The following is a 19418-nucleotide window of genomic DNA, read 5'->3' as shown; positions in this document are numbered from 1 at the left end:
ATACTGTCCTTTTCCGTGCCGTGATAACTTTTAATTAAAATAACACTTGGCTAAAAATGTAATTACCTTTGTTTTAAAACCTATAAATGGTGCATGTTTTGTAAGTTGTCCTTATAATAAATAAATAAATATATGAGCATTCGACCATCTACGTACCAATTGTTAAATAGACGACCTACGAGTCGTATATGATAATTATTAACCAAAATAAATAAAGAGACTGGTTCGTATACCCGGTATTAGCAAGTACTTTAAATAACTGCTGTATTAAATAATTAAAATTGAATCAGTCGTTTCTATTTATAATATAAAATAAGTTCGACGTATGAAGATGGAAGATAAAATAACAATAAGAATCCCAGTGTGCCTATTGTTGGTGCTAATATGATATAAACCTCTGCGATTGTTGATAGGTAGTTATACAATTTTAACATAAATTAAAAGATTCAAAAAAATACCAATTATTTTCTTTTATATTAATCACTTACGTTGATTATTCATGTCATTGACTCACGCTATAGCGTGAGATAATAACAATAAGCATGCATAACTACTGAGGCTGAAGCAATAATGGCATACTATATAAGTAATGATGTCATAAAATTAGTTGACCGAAGGAATTTGGACACGACACAACATTCGTTTCCCCCGCGACTTTGCGTCATTTAAATTATACTAAGGGTTTTCGTCATATCAATTTATTAACTGTGTCGTCTGGATATGTAGACTAAACTAACAATTTAATATATAATAGCTTATAAATAAAATTCTATAAAATATTAATTAAAGTAACTCAAGCGTGCGTGGCACTTTTAGATGTAGTATGGCATTTTATAAGTTAAAAGTCATAACTTTTATTTTTATTTATAGCAGTATATCGATTTTAATCTTGAATAATAATTTAAATACTTCTTATTAACAAATAATTCAGTTCATAATTGTAGGTTGCGATCCACCTGAACGCGCTTCACCCTTATAGCGGAAGAGGCTTTGGCAGAATGCCAGTGTCCAAGTCCACTCTCGACAAACTGTTAAAGAATTTAAGTCTCAGGTCCATTGTCTAAGTTTCAATCAAAGACGCACTATCAAAGAGCTTCGTTTGAAGGCATCATGGAGTAGTTGATAAGTTTCTTCAGGTAAGGGAATTATGTAGGACGAAACGACCACTTTAATTTTAATGATTATTTTAATATTTACATAAAACATGAAACGCTTTAATTATAACTCAGATTTAGAAAATGTAATCTACATTTTCTTATTAAGATGTCACTTTATTTGAGTTTTTGTTAAGAGAAACAGTCGTTCAAACAAGTTTAATTTAAACAACGAGCCCGTACCCAGATGTTTGCTGATAAATGGTTTAATTCATAAGAATCATTAAATTTACGCTTCGCCTGCCTCAGTATGCCGCTAATTTTAAGAATTGTACAATTGTCTTTTAAAGAAAAGATACATCCATGTATGAGTTACGATAAACTTATTGAATGCAATCAAATGAATAAATGATTGCTTAAAGTTTCGTAAGATATAAAATGTATCCGATACAGACGTGAATTTCAAAGTTGAGTGCGTTTCCGTTACGTGACTCACACCTATGGCACGTTCGACCGATGCTAGACCACTAACATACTAATCGAGAGGCTTGAAAGGCCATTTTTATTTCCGAGAAACTTCCAACTCTGACGGCGTTTGAATTGATGAGATATGTATTCAATCATTATATAATCGTCAATCCCGATGTATCTAAACGTTACTGTTGAAATATATTCGAATGATATATAATAATGACATAACAGTGATTAAAAGTTTCATAGAGAAGCCAGTATTGTCTACTTTTAGTATAGTGAGTCGTCGCGGTTCGCTAGTTGGGCAGCTGGTCGTGTAATTTGAGTCCGACCACACCCGCGGCGTATTCTTACTTCACACACTGGCCGAGGAAACCTTTCGTTCGCATGCCTTATTTCAATTTTACAAAGAAGCCCTACAAGTCGCTCCGCTATATATAAATCTCCAGTTCAGTTATAAAGTACAGAAAACTATATGATTCGTTTTGCTCATTTCACGGTTAACTTATAAGAACTTAATAGTGATATCTTCTGTAAAAGGTGGTTATACAAACTTTTAACTAGGGTATAAAAATGTAAATAAGTATTGAATGATAAAATCACAACAGAAGCTTATGGCCTCGTTGCAGCTTGGTTAAATTTTTTAATAGCAAATTCAGCTCGTTATGCTGAGCAATTAATGGAAATGCTGAACAGTTGTTTGTTAATATAACAGAAATTCGAAATTTACAATCACAAATAATAATATATCTTTAACTTGCCAATATTTTACTTTTATCTTTCTTTTAGTCGATATTAATCAGAGTTCTGTTTAAACATAATAATTTTGAAATACCAAATTGATATTTTTTGTTTTTATGACCACAGTATTATCAAAGTTTTTAAATACTCAAAAAATGTTAACGTCATTTGTCCGATTCCGACACGAATATTGGTGATTTTTAATGTTGACCACGTATGCGTAATATACTAATGTTAAAACTGGATGCGTTAGAGCTAAGATCGAGTTTCATGTCTCGGATTCAAAGCAGCTTTTAAATACTTTCAATAAGTCATTATGCTACGTAGTAATTAATAAATGTACAATATGTGGTATAAATATAAATTGTTTGATTTTGAGGTACGTATAATCCAAACGGTCACTTTCAGCGCATAAATTCTCGTATAATATAACTGACATTTCCATGAAACTGGTATTAATAAATAAAAAGCGATATTGAGAATAAATCAAATAGCTTTTGCAGGGCTATTGTACTGGGTTCGTATTCGTAGTGTATATACATTGTACTTGCTACGTTTATTTCAACTTTTGTTCGCCCAGCAGGCGTCTATGTGCAGCATGACCGCACACCACAACCGGTCCTTAAATTTAATAGCGGATAAAATGACGAATTAATAGTATTCATAAATCAATGAAGCATTTGCTAACAAATAAACCAAAGAAAAATGAGCCGTAGAAACACATGTTGACTGATCACTTATGTAATGATTACATACTTTCAATACAAAAATAATACCAAATTCGTCACGTCAGTCTGTTTTAAATGAGTAGTCGTTTATTAAAAATTTTACTTAGCCAATATACATAAAACTACATACCAAAAGATGCGCCACGTTTTAATATATAATATTATCATATCATATAAGAGCAGATATACTCGTTTCACATTAAATTTAGATTATTGACGTGACGATCGCGAATTTCATGTCCTGATGTATTATAATTATTTAAATAGGTATTCGTGCTATGTATTGCTCAAAGAGTTTGTTATACAAATGTGTAAGAATAATTGCATTAAAGTCTTATAATTAAAAGGGTAATTTTATACTTAATACATATTATCCTACAAATAAGGCGATAGGGGTGGGAGTTTATGACACCTCTAGAACTAAAGGTTTCGTATAATGAAAACAAGGCTGGCAGTAAAGGAAATTATTCAATACAAAAACATTACACGAAATTTAAATCAAATTTAAGGCCTTAAACTGTATAAAATCTATTATGTCAAATGTTATCTGAGATAAGCTGCATGTGTCCTTTCCATTTAAACGAGAAGACAGAGAAAGAGAGTGTGAGAGAGTCAGAGAGTTATAGTTTGCCATGACCTCAAAGAGTTAAAGACCTAAGAGCTTGGAACTTTCTTAAAAAAATATATAGACTTCTATCACCTGTAAGAATGTACCGTTATTGGTGCTAAAACTAGTTCTGTCAGATTCACCCGTTATCCTAACTTGTCTGGTCCCTTGACAAGAATCCTATTAAGGATCTAACGAGTATTGTAAAGACGAGCAAAAAACAAGTTTAAACGACTTTTTTAGTTCAAGATCATATAAACGACCTTCTATTAAATACAAATTAAGTACGGAGTTCTTACTTTTTAGATAAGACTTTCATATATTGGATTAAATCAAAACATTTAACAACATCGGATGTTGAGAAAGAGTTTTTTGTATAGAATTTTCTTTTAAATTATTTTACTTTATAGTATTCATTCCCTTAAAACCGAAAAACAATAATACTCAGCAAGCTGTTTAGCAATTTCTACAGCCGTTTACAACGTGTTGAATGGTCGAAATGGCATCATCAGTATTTCACATTTCCTATGCTTTTTTCAACCGACTTCCAAAAGGAGGAGGTTATCAATTCGTCTGTATTTTTTTTTTTTTATGTTTGTTACCTCATAACTTTTCACTGGGTGGACCGATTTTGATATTTTTTTTTTGTTTGAAAGGTAGTGCTTCCCGTGGGGTCCCATTTTTTTTATTTTTTTTTCCGATGATGGTATCCATGTGAAAACGACATAAGTCTTAAATTTGCATTATGTATATGCGCGACAAATAGGTGAATAACTGAAAATCACATTAACCAATTTTCATAATTCTTTTTTTATTATAAAATATATACCTCAAGGGTAATTACCCTTTCACCAAATTTGGTGAAAGTTTGGTAAGGTTCTGAGCACAGGATCCATGACAAAGTAACGGAACGGAAGGGAACGGAACAATTCTGAGGAGCACGTTAGCGATACTCGGTCGAATCTTTTATTTATAGGTTATTTGGATATTTGAGTCACCTTCCGTAATGTGGTTATGTTTATGTAATTATCATAGTCGAATATTATAATCAACTAGCTAGCCACCCCGGCTTCGCACGGGTGCAATACTGATACTAAATATACTACAGAATTTGTTTATATACGACATCACATCGCAAACTTCTAAAATTATCAGTGTTTCTTTACTATATTGTTCATGTATTATATACACAAACCTTCCCCTTGAATCACACTATCTTTTAAAAAAACCGCATCAAAATCCGTTGCGTAGATTTAAAGATATAGGGACAGAGAAAGCGACTTTGTTTTATACTATGTAGTGATAGAACTCCTATACGGCTCGCAGTTAGGGTGCGATATGGGGCAGAAATTCTTACTATCTTTAATCAAATTTTGTGTATGTGATGTGATGTCATATGATGTACGAAATATAGTTGGTCTTTTTCAAAGTTTTTTTGCTGAGTTCGATTACAGCTCCTTCGAGGGATCCTTGTAGTTTACGCCGCGTGACGTATTAAATCCGCATTTTTGAAAGTCTATTTTTGCTTTATTCGCAAGTTTCCTTTGAAATTGTCCTCGAAGTAGTTTCTGACTCATATAAACGGAACGCTTAATCTATCCATATTAAAAAAAATTAGTTAGTCAACATCAGCTTCACTTAAAATCAAAAAATAAATAAAATTTTAATAAAAAGAAAAACCGACTTCAAACAAAACACTATTTTAAAACAAATGAATATGCACGAAAAAGTAATAAAAATAATTGCGTATTCAACATATTTTTTAGAGTCTTCCTAAGTTAAATGAAATGAAAAATATTAGACTACTTAAAAGTCGATTAACGATTATATCATGTAGTTATAATTATTGTTATATTTGGAGTCGGTGTCAGCCAATAAAACCCTACAGTATATCTATCAAAAAACAATACGAGAATACTTTAACAAATATGTTTTTTACAATTTACCTTTTACACAATAATATACTGGATCAATCAAGGGGCCCGTATCGCTTCTTTCTTTTGATTGTTGGGGCAAGGGCACCGTGGCTGACACCGGCTCCAAATATAACAATAATTATAACTACATGATATAATCGTTAATCGACTTTTAAGTAGTCTAATATTTTTCATTTCATTTAACTTAGGAAGACTCTAAAAAATATGTTGAATACGCAATTATTTTTATTACTTTTTCGTGCATATTCATTTGTTTTAAAATAGTGTTTTGTTTGAAGTCGGTTTTTCTTTTTATTAAAATTTTATTTATGTGCTAAAGTATCTTAAAATATTAATTCAGTGGATCTAAAACTCTAAATGAAGGAGCTTTTTTGATTCAATGGTACTTACTTTTAAGTTAAAAGGTCGTTTAAGTTACCTATCTCAAAAACTTAACAATAGTAATGTATTAAAAAGTTATAATGACATCGAGACTGCCTGCTACAGCTCAGTCAGTCTGTGTTATAATTTACAAAAGACGCTTCGTTATCTTACATTATTTAATCTGTACTCTTGTTATCACAATATAAATGCGAAAATAACTGTCCGTCTGTTACGCGGTCATAGTGAAACGACTGATTCGATTTCGATAAAGTCTCGTATGAAGCAAGCTTGAACACCATCAAACGACATTTATTTTTTCAAACAATAAGGGGATTATAGTGAGGATAAAGTGTTGTAGATAAGTTCTTGAATATTTTTTGTCAAAATTGAATGTTTGACTAAGAGGGCCAAGCCGCGATTTCATTAAGGATACTTAGTTATATAGTTAAAATGTCCAAGGCGGTATCTCTGTGATACTCCATAAAAAGAAAATCTAATTTCCTTTAATCAGTCTTGGCTCCCATGGCACTTATGTAGGTTAAGTAATATTAAATCTTAAATTGCACTTTTGCATGTTACCTGTAACATATACCGCTCTACTTATATTCAATCATGCAGTCCTCCCATGAATACAACTCTGCGGCATCGTTATGACAATCGATATAATGATGTACGTAAAAACATAAAAAGGCTTTCAGGGTCCATCGTTTATGATGTCCGTTGTTTATCAGAGTTTCAGCCCAGCGGGTAACGAGCTGCGCGACACGAGCAAGAGTAAAAATAGAAATTAATCGATTCCTTTATTCGTGTCACTTGTTCGCCACCTCAGCAGGAGTCGGTCGACAGGAACCTATTTCAAACAACGATTAATTAACAACTATATCTATATAGCTATCGTTATCGTAACGAACGAGCTGCTAGCTTAGGAATTATAAATCGTTTGGTCACTAAACCACGAACGACCGATGCCTCTGCACGTACGCAGGGTCACAGAACGGTGACCGTATCGTGTAGAGTAAGTAATGTATGCGCTATTATGATGGCTTCGACAGGGCAAGGCGATCCTGCCGTGATCGAGCTCATACGTTACAACTTTAAACGGTACGGTCGCCGAGCCGTGACCAGCCCCCATGTGTAATTAATAGCACGTTGACTACAAAAAACTATTTTTGCGCAGTTGTTAAAGGATATAAAAAGTATTAAACATAATACATATTTTTAAATAAAAGAAAATAATTTAATAACCTAACCATAAATTTGATATTTGGAACGAAACTCTTAAAAGTTACTTAAATTCCGAACTAAAACAATTTATTTTCAAAGTTTCTCTTTATTTTCAAAAACATTAAACTCCGCGTTAATATTAAACTTTGTAAATTATTAACCATTGAGTCTTTTATGTTTGTTTGTAGCTATTCAGAGAATGTTGTGTTGTTGATACGTTTGAATATATTAAATAAATGACTGATTGCTTGCGTACCCGAAGCTTTTGCACGAATTGCCGTAAAATATCCCGTAAGGCGCGACGCGTCCCGTCCGCATATAAATTTGGAGAAGAAAGTTTCACATTTGTAACAAATAAATTGAATGAATACGAATTTGTTACTGGATTAAGGAAAACATTTTTTTTTTTATAATTATTTGCTGTACAGTCATAAACATAATTTTAGTAGCAAAAATAGAGTCCGATTGACGGCGAATTACTTGACAGACTGACGCTGATTCTTGAAGTAGTTGTCCTGTCTCGTACTCAATAGAATCGCAATGGCCGCGGTGGAATGCTGATATAAGCAAGTACATAGGCTAGGTGCAAATACTCTCTTAATGCTGAATTATGTTGTATATTACTAACTATACAGATGACTTCGCAAGGAGTATCCACAACTTAGTTATGGGAAATTATTACGGAATAAAGTTTTAAACAAACGCGTTCGTCGTTCTTAATTGTATCTGCACATCATGTATAGTTGTGTTAAATCATATGTTAGTCCATGAAGATATGTTTGATAATTTTTTGCAATGTATCTACTATACTTTTTTTTATTAATTATTAGTTTATCATAGACTATCTACAAAGAATTTCATATTTAGTATATTTTATATCGTACAGACTTTCTTATTCTGTCATAAAAGTAGTTTAATGAAAAACAATTTGTAAAGGTATATTACAAATGTATGGAATGCCAAAAACAAATGCTTATTTTTAATTCAATCACGTGTAAAATAAATGTAGACCACGCTACTTTCTGAGGTTAGGTGCATGAATTATAAAGAAGGGATTCTCGGGTTACTGTTTCAAGGAACCAAACGTCACCCATGAAATTTCATCTGACCTACTCGACAATTGAAAAAAATAACTCAGTATAAAGTAGCTAGTATAGAAGGTTCGAATGTTCTATTTGCTTACATTGTTATTTCGTTCCAGTAACGAATAGGTATGGAAAATAATATAAGCGACAATACATTAAAAAAAATATATAAAAACAACTTAAGACATTTAGTATACAACAACAAACAACAACAACAGCCTCTAAATTCCCACTGCTGGGCTAAAGGCCTCCTCTCCCTTTGAGGAGAAGGTTTGGAACATATTTCACCACGCTGTTCCAATGCGGGTTGGTGGAATACACATGTGGCATCCTTCACCGCTGAGGACGAGATGAATTATAAAAACAAATTAAGCACATGAATCAGCGGTGCTTGCCTGGGTTCGAACCCGCAATCATCGGTTAAGATGTACGCGATCTAGTCACCCAAAAGGGTGCAAAAAATTTTAGCTCTATAATATATAAATTTGATTCAATTATACTTAACATTTACTTTTACTAAAATACAAGTGATGTCAAACAAAGCATGTAAAAAAGAGCTCAAATGCAAATTCATCTATCTCTAATAGGTGAGTGGTCACACCGGTTTCATTTAATTATGATGTGATATTATAAATTTTTAAGCACTAATTATAGAATATGTAAAATTTTAATGAGATATCCGTTTCTCTTTGAATCTTTTTAAATATGTTTAAATGTAAACATAGAAGAGCGCCGTGAATACGCGATTGCGTATATGTGTGATGTTATATAGGTAGATATAGGCTACGAGGGCAAAGATAGCTTAGTACGAGATAAAGTAATTTGAACTAGTAATCGTCCACGGTGTCGCTCGCTTTTTAAGTTGTTGTTTGTCATGTGTCAGGCAAAAAAGTACCCTATGTCCTTTTCTAAAGTTCAATATTCCTTCATACCAAATTTCATCAAATTCGGTTCAGCTATTTGGTCGTGAAAGAGCGACATACAAACAGACAGAGTTACTTTCACATTTATAATATATTTTATAAAAACTTAAAATAAAATTGCTTTGCCAAGTCGTTTAATAGATCACTGAACCAGTTGCTTTGACTTTAATACTTTTATACGACCAATAAAAGTAGTAGAGTATCATCCCAAAAACGCCAGCTTCATCTCTAATAGAAATTATATTAGGAATATTTTTCATCCTGAATTTTTTTAAGTTGATTTACATAATTGTATCCATAAAATTAGATTTTACAACATTGGGCAGATAAAAAAATGAGGCTGGGCCTAATTCGAATCTTTAATGTTACTAAGCTACTTTTCTGCCCAATAAAAAAACACTAAAAAAAACTGTAATTCCGAGATGCATAAAGGAATGTTATGTATGTTGAAATCGTTTAATTAGAAAAAAACTAATTAAAAATTTAGAATTTAATCTCAGTAATAAAGCAAAGATCAAAAGTTGGTACTTTTTTGTATTGCATATTTGTCGATATTCCACGAAATGGCATCGCTATCGACAACCGCTGTTAATAATTTCTCATACGAATTCGTTTCTTACAGTAACATTAACGAGTCAACGCTTAGTTGATTCAAAAACATTTAAGTAGAGCGTTGATATTCGTGCGGTGCCTCATAGGCAGTATTTACTCGGCGAGCAACACGATTTAATATTAATAACCCTATACAAGTGAGCTCCTGCAGCTGCTTCTTAGCATGTGAGACTCGAGCCTTTATGACTATGTTTACCGGTAGCGCCACCATCCGTTGCCCTCGGCTTTTGTCCTCAAAATGCACTCGCATACTACCTAAATTATGCTAATATTCGATAAGCTCTTAAGTACACTATGCATAACTATTTATTATTATCCGGAAAGAACACTCTTGTGAAAATATAGAACTAAAATTGTGTATTTTATAAAGTAATTACGTTGTTTTATATAAATAATTTCTTTTTTAATATATGTAAAATATTATAATTATTTAATAATTATATTTTCTCTTCTCTATGGTACGCTTGTTTCACTTAATTTATATAGCTTGTATAAAAGCCAAATTACACGTTACATAAGTGTGGGCATAATATCTAAATAATTGTTTAATCATATTTAAGTACCCTGGTGGATTAAATACACGAACAAATGAAAGACTAAACGCTGTCAACAATACTGAGTATTCAATGAAATTAAACCTGTTTATTTATGGGTAACTTATTATGTTCTTGTATTAATATCTTCTCATAAATATTTAATTTATTTTATATTATTAGATAAATAAATATAACCAATAGATTGGTGTCATAGTATCATAAGATTTAGAAGTTATATGACGTCAGAGTTGTTAATTTTGAATAAGCTACTTGTACTCCTATTTCACAGAACGAATAAATTTTTTTTGTATACAATTTCGACTTATTTTAAAATCTACAGTTTAAATTAATTGACGTCTAACTACTGACTTTCTTGTCGGTTCTCTTAGAATTAACATTCCGATCCGGTGTTTACGTAAAAGAGACATTAAACTCTTGTAGAAACTGCCTATAATCTAAATCGCCACGGATATTCGTCACCAGCATTGTATGTCTTGTAATAAGGTTTTATTAATTTATTTATAACGTCAATTTATAGCGTCGAATTTATTTATAAACTAAGATTAGAAAAATATTATATTTTTCACTCACTTAATATTGTTTGAGTTTCGTGATATTATATAATAATTATAAAAACCGAGCATTAATCAACATTTTGTAATCTTAAGTCACGTAAGTTTCTCTACGTTAAGTGTGTACAAACGTGATTTTATTTTTATAGCACGCCCGTTATTTGTATACTTGTTTAACACGCGGATAATTTACTTTATACCAACAGTATTAATTATTTATTGATAATAAGAGTATTTAATATAATGTATATTATTATATATACACCTTGTAATTCAACTTACCTTGCTTACCTAATTCATATAGCTAGCTTAGCTAAGCTTTTTTTAACCAATATTTTTATAATTGTAAGTACTTATATAGCTCTATATTCTATAGTTGTAATAGATTGTTTAACGATACTCTTAATCGACATCAATATATATATACACGATAATAATATTAATGTATTAAATAAATGTCTTTCTTTCTCCGTCAGTTAATGTTTCGATTATTTTAATTTGAATGTATATACGTAGAAAATTAATTATCTAACCGTCTCAACTCTGATTTTGATATAATGGTTGAATCGGACAAATGCTGATCGATAAAGCGTCCAAAGAACATCGATCGTCGTAGAATTGACATTCCATCGGTTTTGCTCTAAATATATTCACGATTGGGTATTAGTTTAAACTGTAAATAGATTTCGAATGTTCCTTTCTCCCATCGATCGACGATCAACAATAAAGTCTGGTAACTTTTCTCTCCTACGCAATTATTAAAATATATATTTTAATTAAAAATCAAATAAAGCCCAATTTAGCCCGTCGTTCGAAGATCATGAGCGAAATAAAATAAATGAGCGAAATAAATAGTAGGATTATTAAAATATCGAAATATATTTTTTTATAAAGCTTACACTTGGAAACCCTCATTGATATTTTAATTGTATGAGATTTAAACTATGTCTCGCTAAATATTAACTGAATAAAACGGCTGGAAAATATGTAGAAGAGTATCCAATATAGGTTTGCTGCACTTTGCGTGCGTGCTTGGGAATGCATTTCAGTAAGACCGCTTGTATTCACGTCCTCGAAACCTCTGAAAGAGTTATTCAGTCACAAAGGAGTCTACCTACAGAAAAGGTCACTGTCTTCAAACTTACAATCAATTTTAAGTAAACTCTTAATTCTTTAACAAAAAATATATACATTTTCGTCTCTTTCTTTTATTTATTAACTTTAGAATTATATTAAATATGTTTTTAAGAAGCCGTTTCACTTTTGTTCCCACTTCCACTTGTCATGTTAAGATACTTAAAAGTCACGGCAACGAAAGTTTATTATGCGGCTAAAGTATTTTATACAGGCTAAGTTAATACAGTAATACGCCACTAAGTTCCGCTACGCCGTAATTCCCACCTCTGGGAACAAAGCCACTTTGACAGAGTCCATGCTTACTCATTAAGTCCCGTTATACTTAAACTTAATACATAACAAAATGTTACTATAACATTTTTATAATTCTAAAAATAATCTTTATAAGATTTTTAATACAATATCGCAAAATTGATTAAGATAAAGTTCTATAAGTGGCAGGGTAGTTCGTAAGAATTGGAATGCCGAGGCACTGCCTAATATTTTGAAGTATACGTATATTTATCCTAAATTAGATTTACGTAATTTCTTGTTCAGTTTACTTTATATCAAATTTTAAGGAAACAATTAATTTTAAGGCTTTCATTATTATCATAAGGCTATCAATTATTTCGGTTGACAATAGTCATTTAATTTGAGTTCTATCATATTTCTGAGACATTTAGATTCAATTTGTCTAATAATTATTAGACTTTAGAGATTATATTATATATAATCAATATTAATAATTGTATATGAATTGTATTTATATATACACAGTTAATTGTTTTATTTTTTCACAATCTGATGGGGGAAAAAAATAAAATAAAAATCGATTCATAAAGTTATATAAGCCAACATATTTTATATTAATGTAGTCTATGTGACCCTGAACGGTACCTGAAGATATAGCATTAAAGGGTATAATGAGACCATTAATTGCTATCATATTTATTTTCAAAAATGTATAATTGCCCTTATGTCAAAAAGTAGAACTTCATGTTAAAATTTCAGCCCGATTTAAGCTAACAAGTATATTAGTAACCACAAAACTTTTTCATCAGCTTATGTTGTATTGTATAGCTTATGTAATGTTGGTATTCTGTATATTTTACGAGACTTAATTATGTCAACAACTGAAATTGTCGGTCCTTAGCCCTCTTTGCAGATACATAAAAACTTTCTATGAAAATTTTTAGAACAAAAAGGCCCCCAACGACATAAACTTGTACATACTTTATGGACAAGCATCAGTTGCAGTGTTTTTTTAACATAAAAAACATTGATATGCGCCTTATGTCTAATGCAATTTGTTGCTATTGCTCAGTAATAATGAAAATAGTTTTAAGATTATTCCCCTATAAATCTTTAGATTTCATTTGTCGGAATAAGCTTGTGAGAATTATGACCTAGCTGATGTTTAATGTCATGAGTGTTGGATGATAACCTGCTGAGTATGAGATCACTTGATGCAATATTGATATTATTAAGTATATTTTTCTTATCCTCAAACTTATCCATCATACATACATTATAAAACAAAGTTCCCAAGCTGTATGTCTGATTGAAAATTGGACTCAAAAACCGTAGTCTTTGACTCCATGCGTTCAGTCATTTTCATACAGATTTCTAATCATTTATTCAATTTGATTATTGATTTTATGGAATGTTCACGATCTTTTTTCATATCTGGATTTCTTATATCTAAATAAATGGGAATTTTATTTGTAAAGAGCAGTAAGGGTAATGAAATCACTGTTTTCTAAAACAAAGGGTAGTTTATTGTTATACAGCCCTGTTCATTAAAATTTATAAATTACTAAACAAATATAATACAATGCTTAGAATTGTAAGAATAACCTAGATTAGTGTGAAATATTATAATGTAAATCTTTCGAATAAATACTTACAATAAAATACTTAACTATTCTAAAATTTAACCCTAAATATCTAAAAAAACCTAACTGCATCTAAATCACAAAATAAAAATTTACTTGGTGGGAGGACTTTATGCAAGCCCGCCTGGGTAGGTACCACCCACTCATCAGATATTCTACCGCTAAACAACAGTACGCAGTATTGTTGTTCCGATTTGAAGGGTGAGTGAGCCAGTGTACCTAACTACAGGCACAAGGGACATAGCATCTTAGTTCCCAAATTAATATTTCTTAATAAAAATAGTTAGATAGAATAGTTAATATTTCTTACAGCGTAATGACACCATCATGGTGACCACTTACTATCAGGTGGCCTATTTGCTCGTCCGCCAACCTATTCCATAAAAAATCGTATTCATTTAGACGTATCAAAATCTCATTGTCTATAATTTGTTCATTACTTGCTTACAAATATAGGTAACAATATGTCATTGCTAAGAAAAGTTTCATAAAAACGTTCTGCTATTTATGGAACCCTTGTATTTTGCACTGTGAGTAAAACGTGTCAACTTTTTTATATTCCTTCCCTCATTATTTTAGTCATCATGCTCTTGAAATACTAAAATAGATATGTACAAAAATACTACTGATGTGAAAGTGTACTGTGTTCCTATAAAAAGGTACAGATTTTCAAAACTTATGATAAAGGGCAGTGTAGGAAACAGTTACTGCTGTTTTGCTTTACAATATCATTGGCATGTGGTATTAAAATCTGAAATCAGGCTCAGCAAGAGCGCAGCATCTGCAGCAAAGATGTCGAAAAAAATCGTGAGGACTGGGAGCTTAACTGACGTATGCCATGTAACATTATATTCCACATTTATTCTACTCGTGCCGTGATTGCCGTAAATATAAAAAAATATATATTAATTAGACTTTAAAAAACCCTTAAGTAAAAAAATAAGGTTTTTCATAAAAAAAGTTTATATCGTCTAAATTTACGACTAATAAATTCTTCTAAGATTTGGCACCAGTTTATTCATTTTGGTAGTAATATTTTAACAAAAGTAATGCTCAATAATACGTAACTGGGACTATTATTATACTGATACCTACAGAACGAGTTGCATTGTCTGGTAAAACGTAAACTGTTAAATCAATATGCATATTAATTTACTACTTTTATCAGTTATGCATTACAAAAACGGTCACAGCTACAGAAGAAGAATGTACGACAACCAAGCAAAGGTGTATTTTTTCCGATTTCCATATATACATATACATAAATATCCAAGGGTCAGAACCCTGTTCGTTACCTTAATAAAACAACGCAAATCGGCAAGGCAGTTTACAAGTAAACGATGAAAATACATTTACAGTCCCCTCTTTTTTATTTATTTATTGGTTTAAAGACCATTTTTGCAAAGTAAAACAAAAGTAACGTTACATATCCCCGATCTATGTAGAATACCGATAGTTGAATAGCGTATCTCACACATTTCTTACGAGAATAATGAGATCAATGAAGCGAGTATAATAACTCGCAACTGTTCATGTAATATAGAAAACGGAAATATAAGATTGTTGGTCATAGAAATGCTTAAGTATAATTTGCACCATTGATATAATTTACTTTTATTTAATAATATTTTATTGGGCACTGTAACAAATAAATCTTGCCTGACAACAACCTACCAAAATCCTTTTATAATTATCAATTAAATTAGTTTAATTATATAATTTCCATATTATTAATGTACTGTGATCATCTGTGAAAATATTTTTATCTAATGTTATTTACAGTTATTTATACTGTACACGTTATACGTAATGGACTTTATGAGGAGCTGTAGCTAATCATAAGTAATCAGTGTGGTAATTTGATGTGTTTGAGAGCTGAGACATTTTTCTTATCTAACTATACATACCCCGTCCATCATTGAGGGCACAGTGTGCGACAATGTTCTCTCGAATTCATCTAACATGCCATGTAAAATTGTATTCTATAGACGTTATCTCCCTTAATCTCAGCGCTTTGAATTCGTCTTTTGTTGTATATACGTATTTATATTATTAAGACTAGATCCATTAGCTTTGGGGTAGGCTGTATTTTTTTCACAATGATGATAAAGCTTTTATCCCCGACCTAACAATTTTATCGCATACTTTTGGCATGGAAGATTTAATTAAGAACGGGTTTCATTAACTTTTTAGAATAGCATTTAGTACAGCTGCAGTGGCCGTTAGACGATTATTATTTATTAACCAATTGGAGTCATTGTATCACAAAATTGTCCCGTTTAATTTGACAAACGTTAAGATGCTAGCAATCTCCCTTTCCATACATAAGCAAATTGAGTAGGACAGGCGTTAATTTATATTGAATATTTTAGTACCACTCAAAGTTAGTGAAGTTTGTTAAGTTACTTGATTGAGTTGTGTGCGGTGCGTCTGTACTTTACAAGCATAAAACAATAGTAAATAAATTTGCAACATAAATTACCCTACATTATATACCTCTAGCTGTCGCCTGCGGCTTCGCCCGTGTGTTAGGTCATAGGTTTAAGGTATTAAAAAATCTTGCTTCATACCAAATTTCATCAAATTCCGTCCAGTGGTTTAACCGTGAAAGCGTGACAGATAGACAGACAGAATTACTTTCGCATTTATAACATTAGTATAAAGTATGTTCGCGATCCTTTGCCAGTCATCCTGCACAGAAAATTTTAGTAATGTTTGCTTATTGAACGATTTTGAACATTAGCCTAACATGTACTGAACATTAAATATATGTGAAGTTATTGAAGGCTAAATATAAAGCAGACCTTTTCGAGATTACTTCGAACACACGACATAGGTAGCTTGTCACAGAGTATGATATTGATTTTAATTTTCTTTAAAACACCTACGGAATTTTTTTACGATTTGAAATATAAAAATACTTATGGGGCCTAAAATATTTTCCTTTCAAAATAGCTAGAAACAATTTAAATTGTCTTGCCTCTAGAAATGCAGACAAATAACAAGACAGGCAAATATTTCGAGTACCGGTTTTTGGTCGACATGAAAGTTGTTATAATCTAATTATTTCAAATAGCCGACAAAGTCCAGTGGATAGAATGTTGATATTGACCAAAAGTTGAGAGTTCAAATTCGAACAAGCGCGACTGCTTTTTTAAATGCTTTGGATTCATAATTCATATCATGCTGAGCATCGAAGAAAGACGTTTAGACGAAAGAAGTTATTCCCCGGTGAAATTATGGCACATTTCAATCCGCTAACTTACACTGGAGTTGGGAGCGTCACCCAACTCCTGTGTCAGTTGGTGAATTATGCTTAGTGCTTTTCGCATTCTTGAAATTCCCAAGTTTAACATCAGCATGATTGTCTTTGGCCTACGATAACAGGTTCGTACTGATCCCAAACATATTTTAAAATCTTCTTATATTTATCTCAGCATAAGATCCTTAAATTATTTTAATAATATCGAAAATGTCAAGTCTCTTAGTGTGTGGAAAATAACAAGTCAAATAAATAATTGGCTTGTTATTTTATTTCACGAATACCAGTGATGGTTTAACATGAAGCCATGTAATTATAGCCTAGTTATTTCAAATCTGCAAAAGAAGCACTAAAAGTGTATTCTGTATAAGTGTAGCCAGTTCCGTACTGAATTGAAATCAATATCCTTACTTGATGTTACAAACTATTTTACAATGTAATAGTCTTAAAAAAGCTTCATGTTGTTCTTCATGAGTTTTTTTTTAGTAATATATAAAATTTAATATTAAACGCTTACAACTTCCTAATAATATTATTTTAGAGCTTATAATGTTTTTTTCATACAGGAACGATTAATCAAATCCTGAGTCTGAACATTTTACAGCAATTACTGTCTCTATAATAATGTTTATTACCTTAAACATTACGCAATTCATGGAAGCAATAAAATGCTATTAGTGTATTTTGTGATTTATCTATTATGTATTTTAAAAGTTCTACTAATGTGGTGTTCCGTGGTGGTGGAGGTGTTCCACAAGGGTCAAGTTTGCATCCTATTTCTTTTGTGGTATATACAATTGATCTTTCTTTCTACATTAACTTTTCTAGCAAGGAAACAAGTTAATTATTATGCTGCAAGCAATACATTATCACCGATACACAATTGGATTACTCACAAAAAATAATTTAGCTTTATATATAAAAAAAATGTTGTTTTCCCTGTCTACTATAAAAAAACATTTTTAATCTGACTTAAGAAAATAATTTCAATTAAACTTTTTCTTTAGACTCAAGACACATTTAATACTGGTGAATTTTATTTGAACCTTATTTGACTTCAACTTTTATAATATGTATTGTTTTAAAATTTGTGAACAACGCTGACTTATTCCTTATTATTAAATTAATAAAAATGCTACTTGCTGCTGCTACTAATTTTAAGCTAATAAGTTGCTCACTTTTATGTAATTAAATTAATTATTATATACTTAAATTATATAATTTACTTAAAGTTAAAGTTTTCAGGTCTCTAATAAGCTCACACAAATGAAATATGTAACTTTTTTTTTTGAGAATTTTACTATTAGGTACTCAAAAAAAACTAAAATTAAATTAGGTGTCAGCATTTTTAAAAATATTAGTGATGTACAACATTGTTTATAAATTTACTTACTTCCTGGTTCAGCTGGTGATGAGATTGGAAAAAAGCACAAGATGATCACTAAAGCTGCACATGTTTTATTTAAATACATCTTGACCAACCACTCTCGTTCAATCTTTGCAAGTTAAAAAAGTTCGTAAAACACCATTTCAGAATGGTCGCACGGTATCTAATATCGTTTCTATGTAATCAACTTTTATTTGAACTTTACTAGTAAGAAAACTGCTTAGTTTGATAGATTTCATCGTATCGTTGTTGCTAGGATTTTTCTGTCACAACAATACAATTTACAAAAACACCTGTAGGATTCACTGGATTCCAAAGTAACGAAGTACGAAAGTTCACTCAACTTTTGTGCCCTATAAAACACTACTTTAGACTGATGTTCTTTGTTTTCTTAAATTGCAAATTCAACTTTTTTAGACACATTTGACACATAACACACAACACGTAACTTGTTTTATAAAAATCAAACTTTGAAAGTTTCAAAAACTTTATTTCACAATCACTTAATTCATTTGAAGGACGCGAGCGAAACGCGTGCGTGCAGAGCTGACGGGTATGATCTCAAATACAAACAAAAGAATAATTCTCCATTTCGTTCATTCCAACCGTTCCATTCGGTCTTTTACATTCTACTTTTTTTTAAGATTTATAATTACTCATTCTCTTTTCTGGTTTAAATAAAATAATTTTGTAAATTAAATAATCATGGCAAATATTTAAATTGCTTTTAAATAAATTGCGATAAATAAGTAAGACATCGAATATGAGGATGTATTTAAAAAAAAATGTATTTAATTATTAAATTCACCAAATATATTTTTGGATATTAATACATAATACATACTATTTTTTTAAATAAGTT

At 31.0% G+C, this 19418-nt stretch overlaps 1 protein-coding gene across 2 annotated transcripts in view; it reads right to left on the bottom strand.

Moving 5' to 3' along the window:
• Window positions 1-19117, bottom strand: part of LOC124533382 (protein sidekick) — a 41257-nt gene extending 22140 nt beyond the window's left edge. For both annotated transcript variants that reach the window (XM_047108610.1, XM_047108611.1), the window contains exon 1: window positions 18563-19117. In XM_047108610.1, coding sequence (XP_046964566.1) covers window positions 18563-18641 — 79 coding nt within the window. In that variant the 5' untranslated portion in view covers window positions 18642-19117. The remainder of the gene's footprint in view (window positions 1-18562) is intronic.
• Between the last annotated feature and the right edge of the window lie 301 nt (window positions 19118-19418).

This window comes from Vanessa cardui, chromosome 11, assembly GCF_905220365.1.
Source record: "Vanessa cardui chromosome 11, ilVanCard2.1, whole genome shotgun sequence".
Classification (NCBI taxonomy): domain Eukaryota; kingdom Metazoa; phylum Arthropoda; class Insecta; order Lepidoptera; family Nymphalidae; genus Vanessa; species Vanessa cardui.
This window is presented reverse-complemented; position numbering and strand designations above follow the sequence as displayed.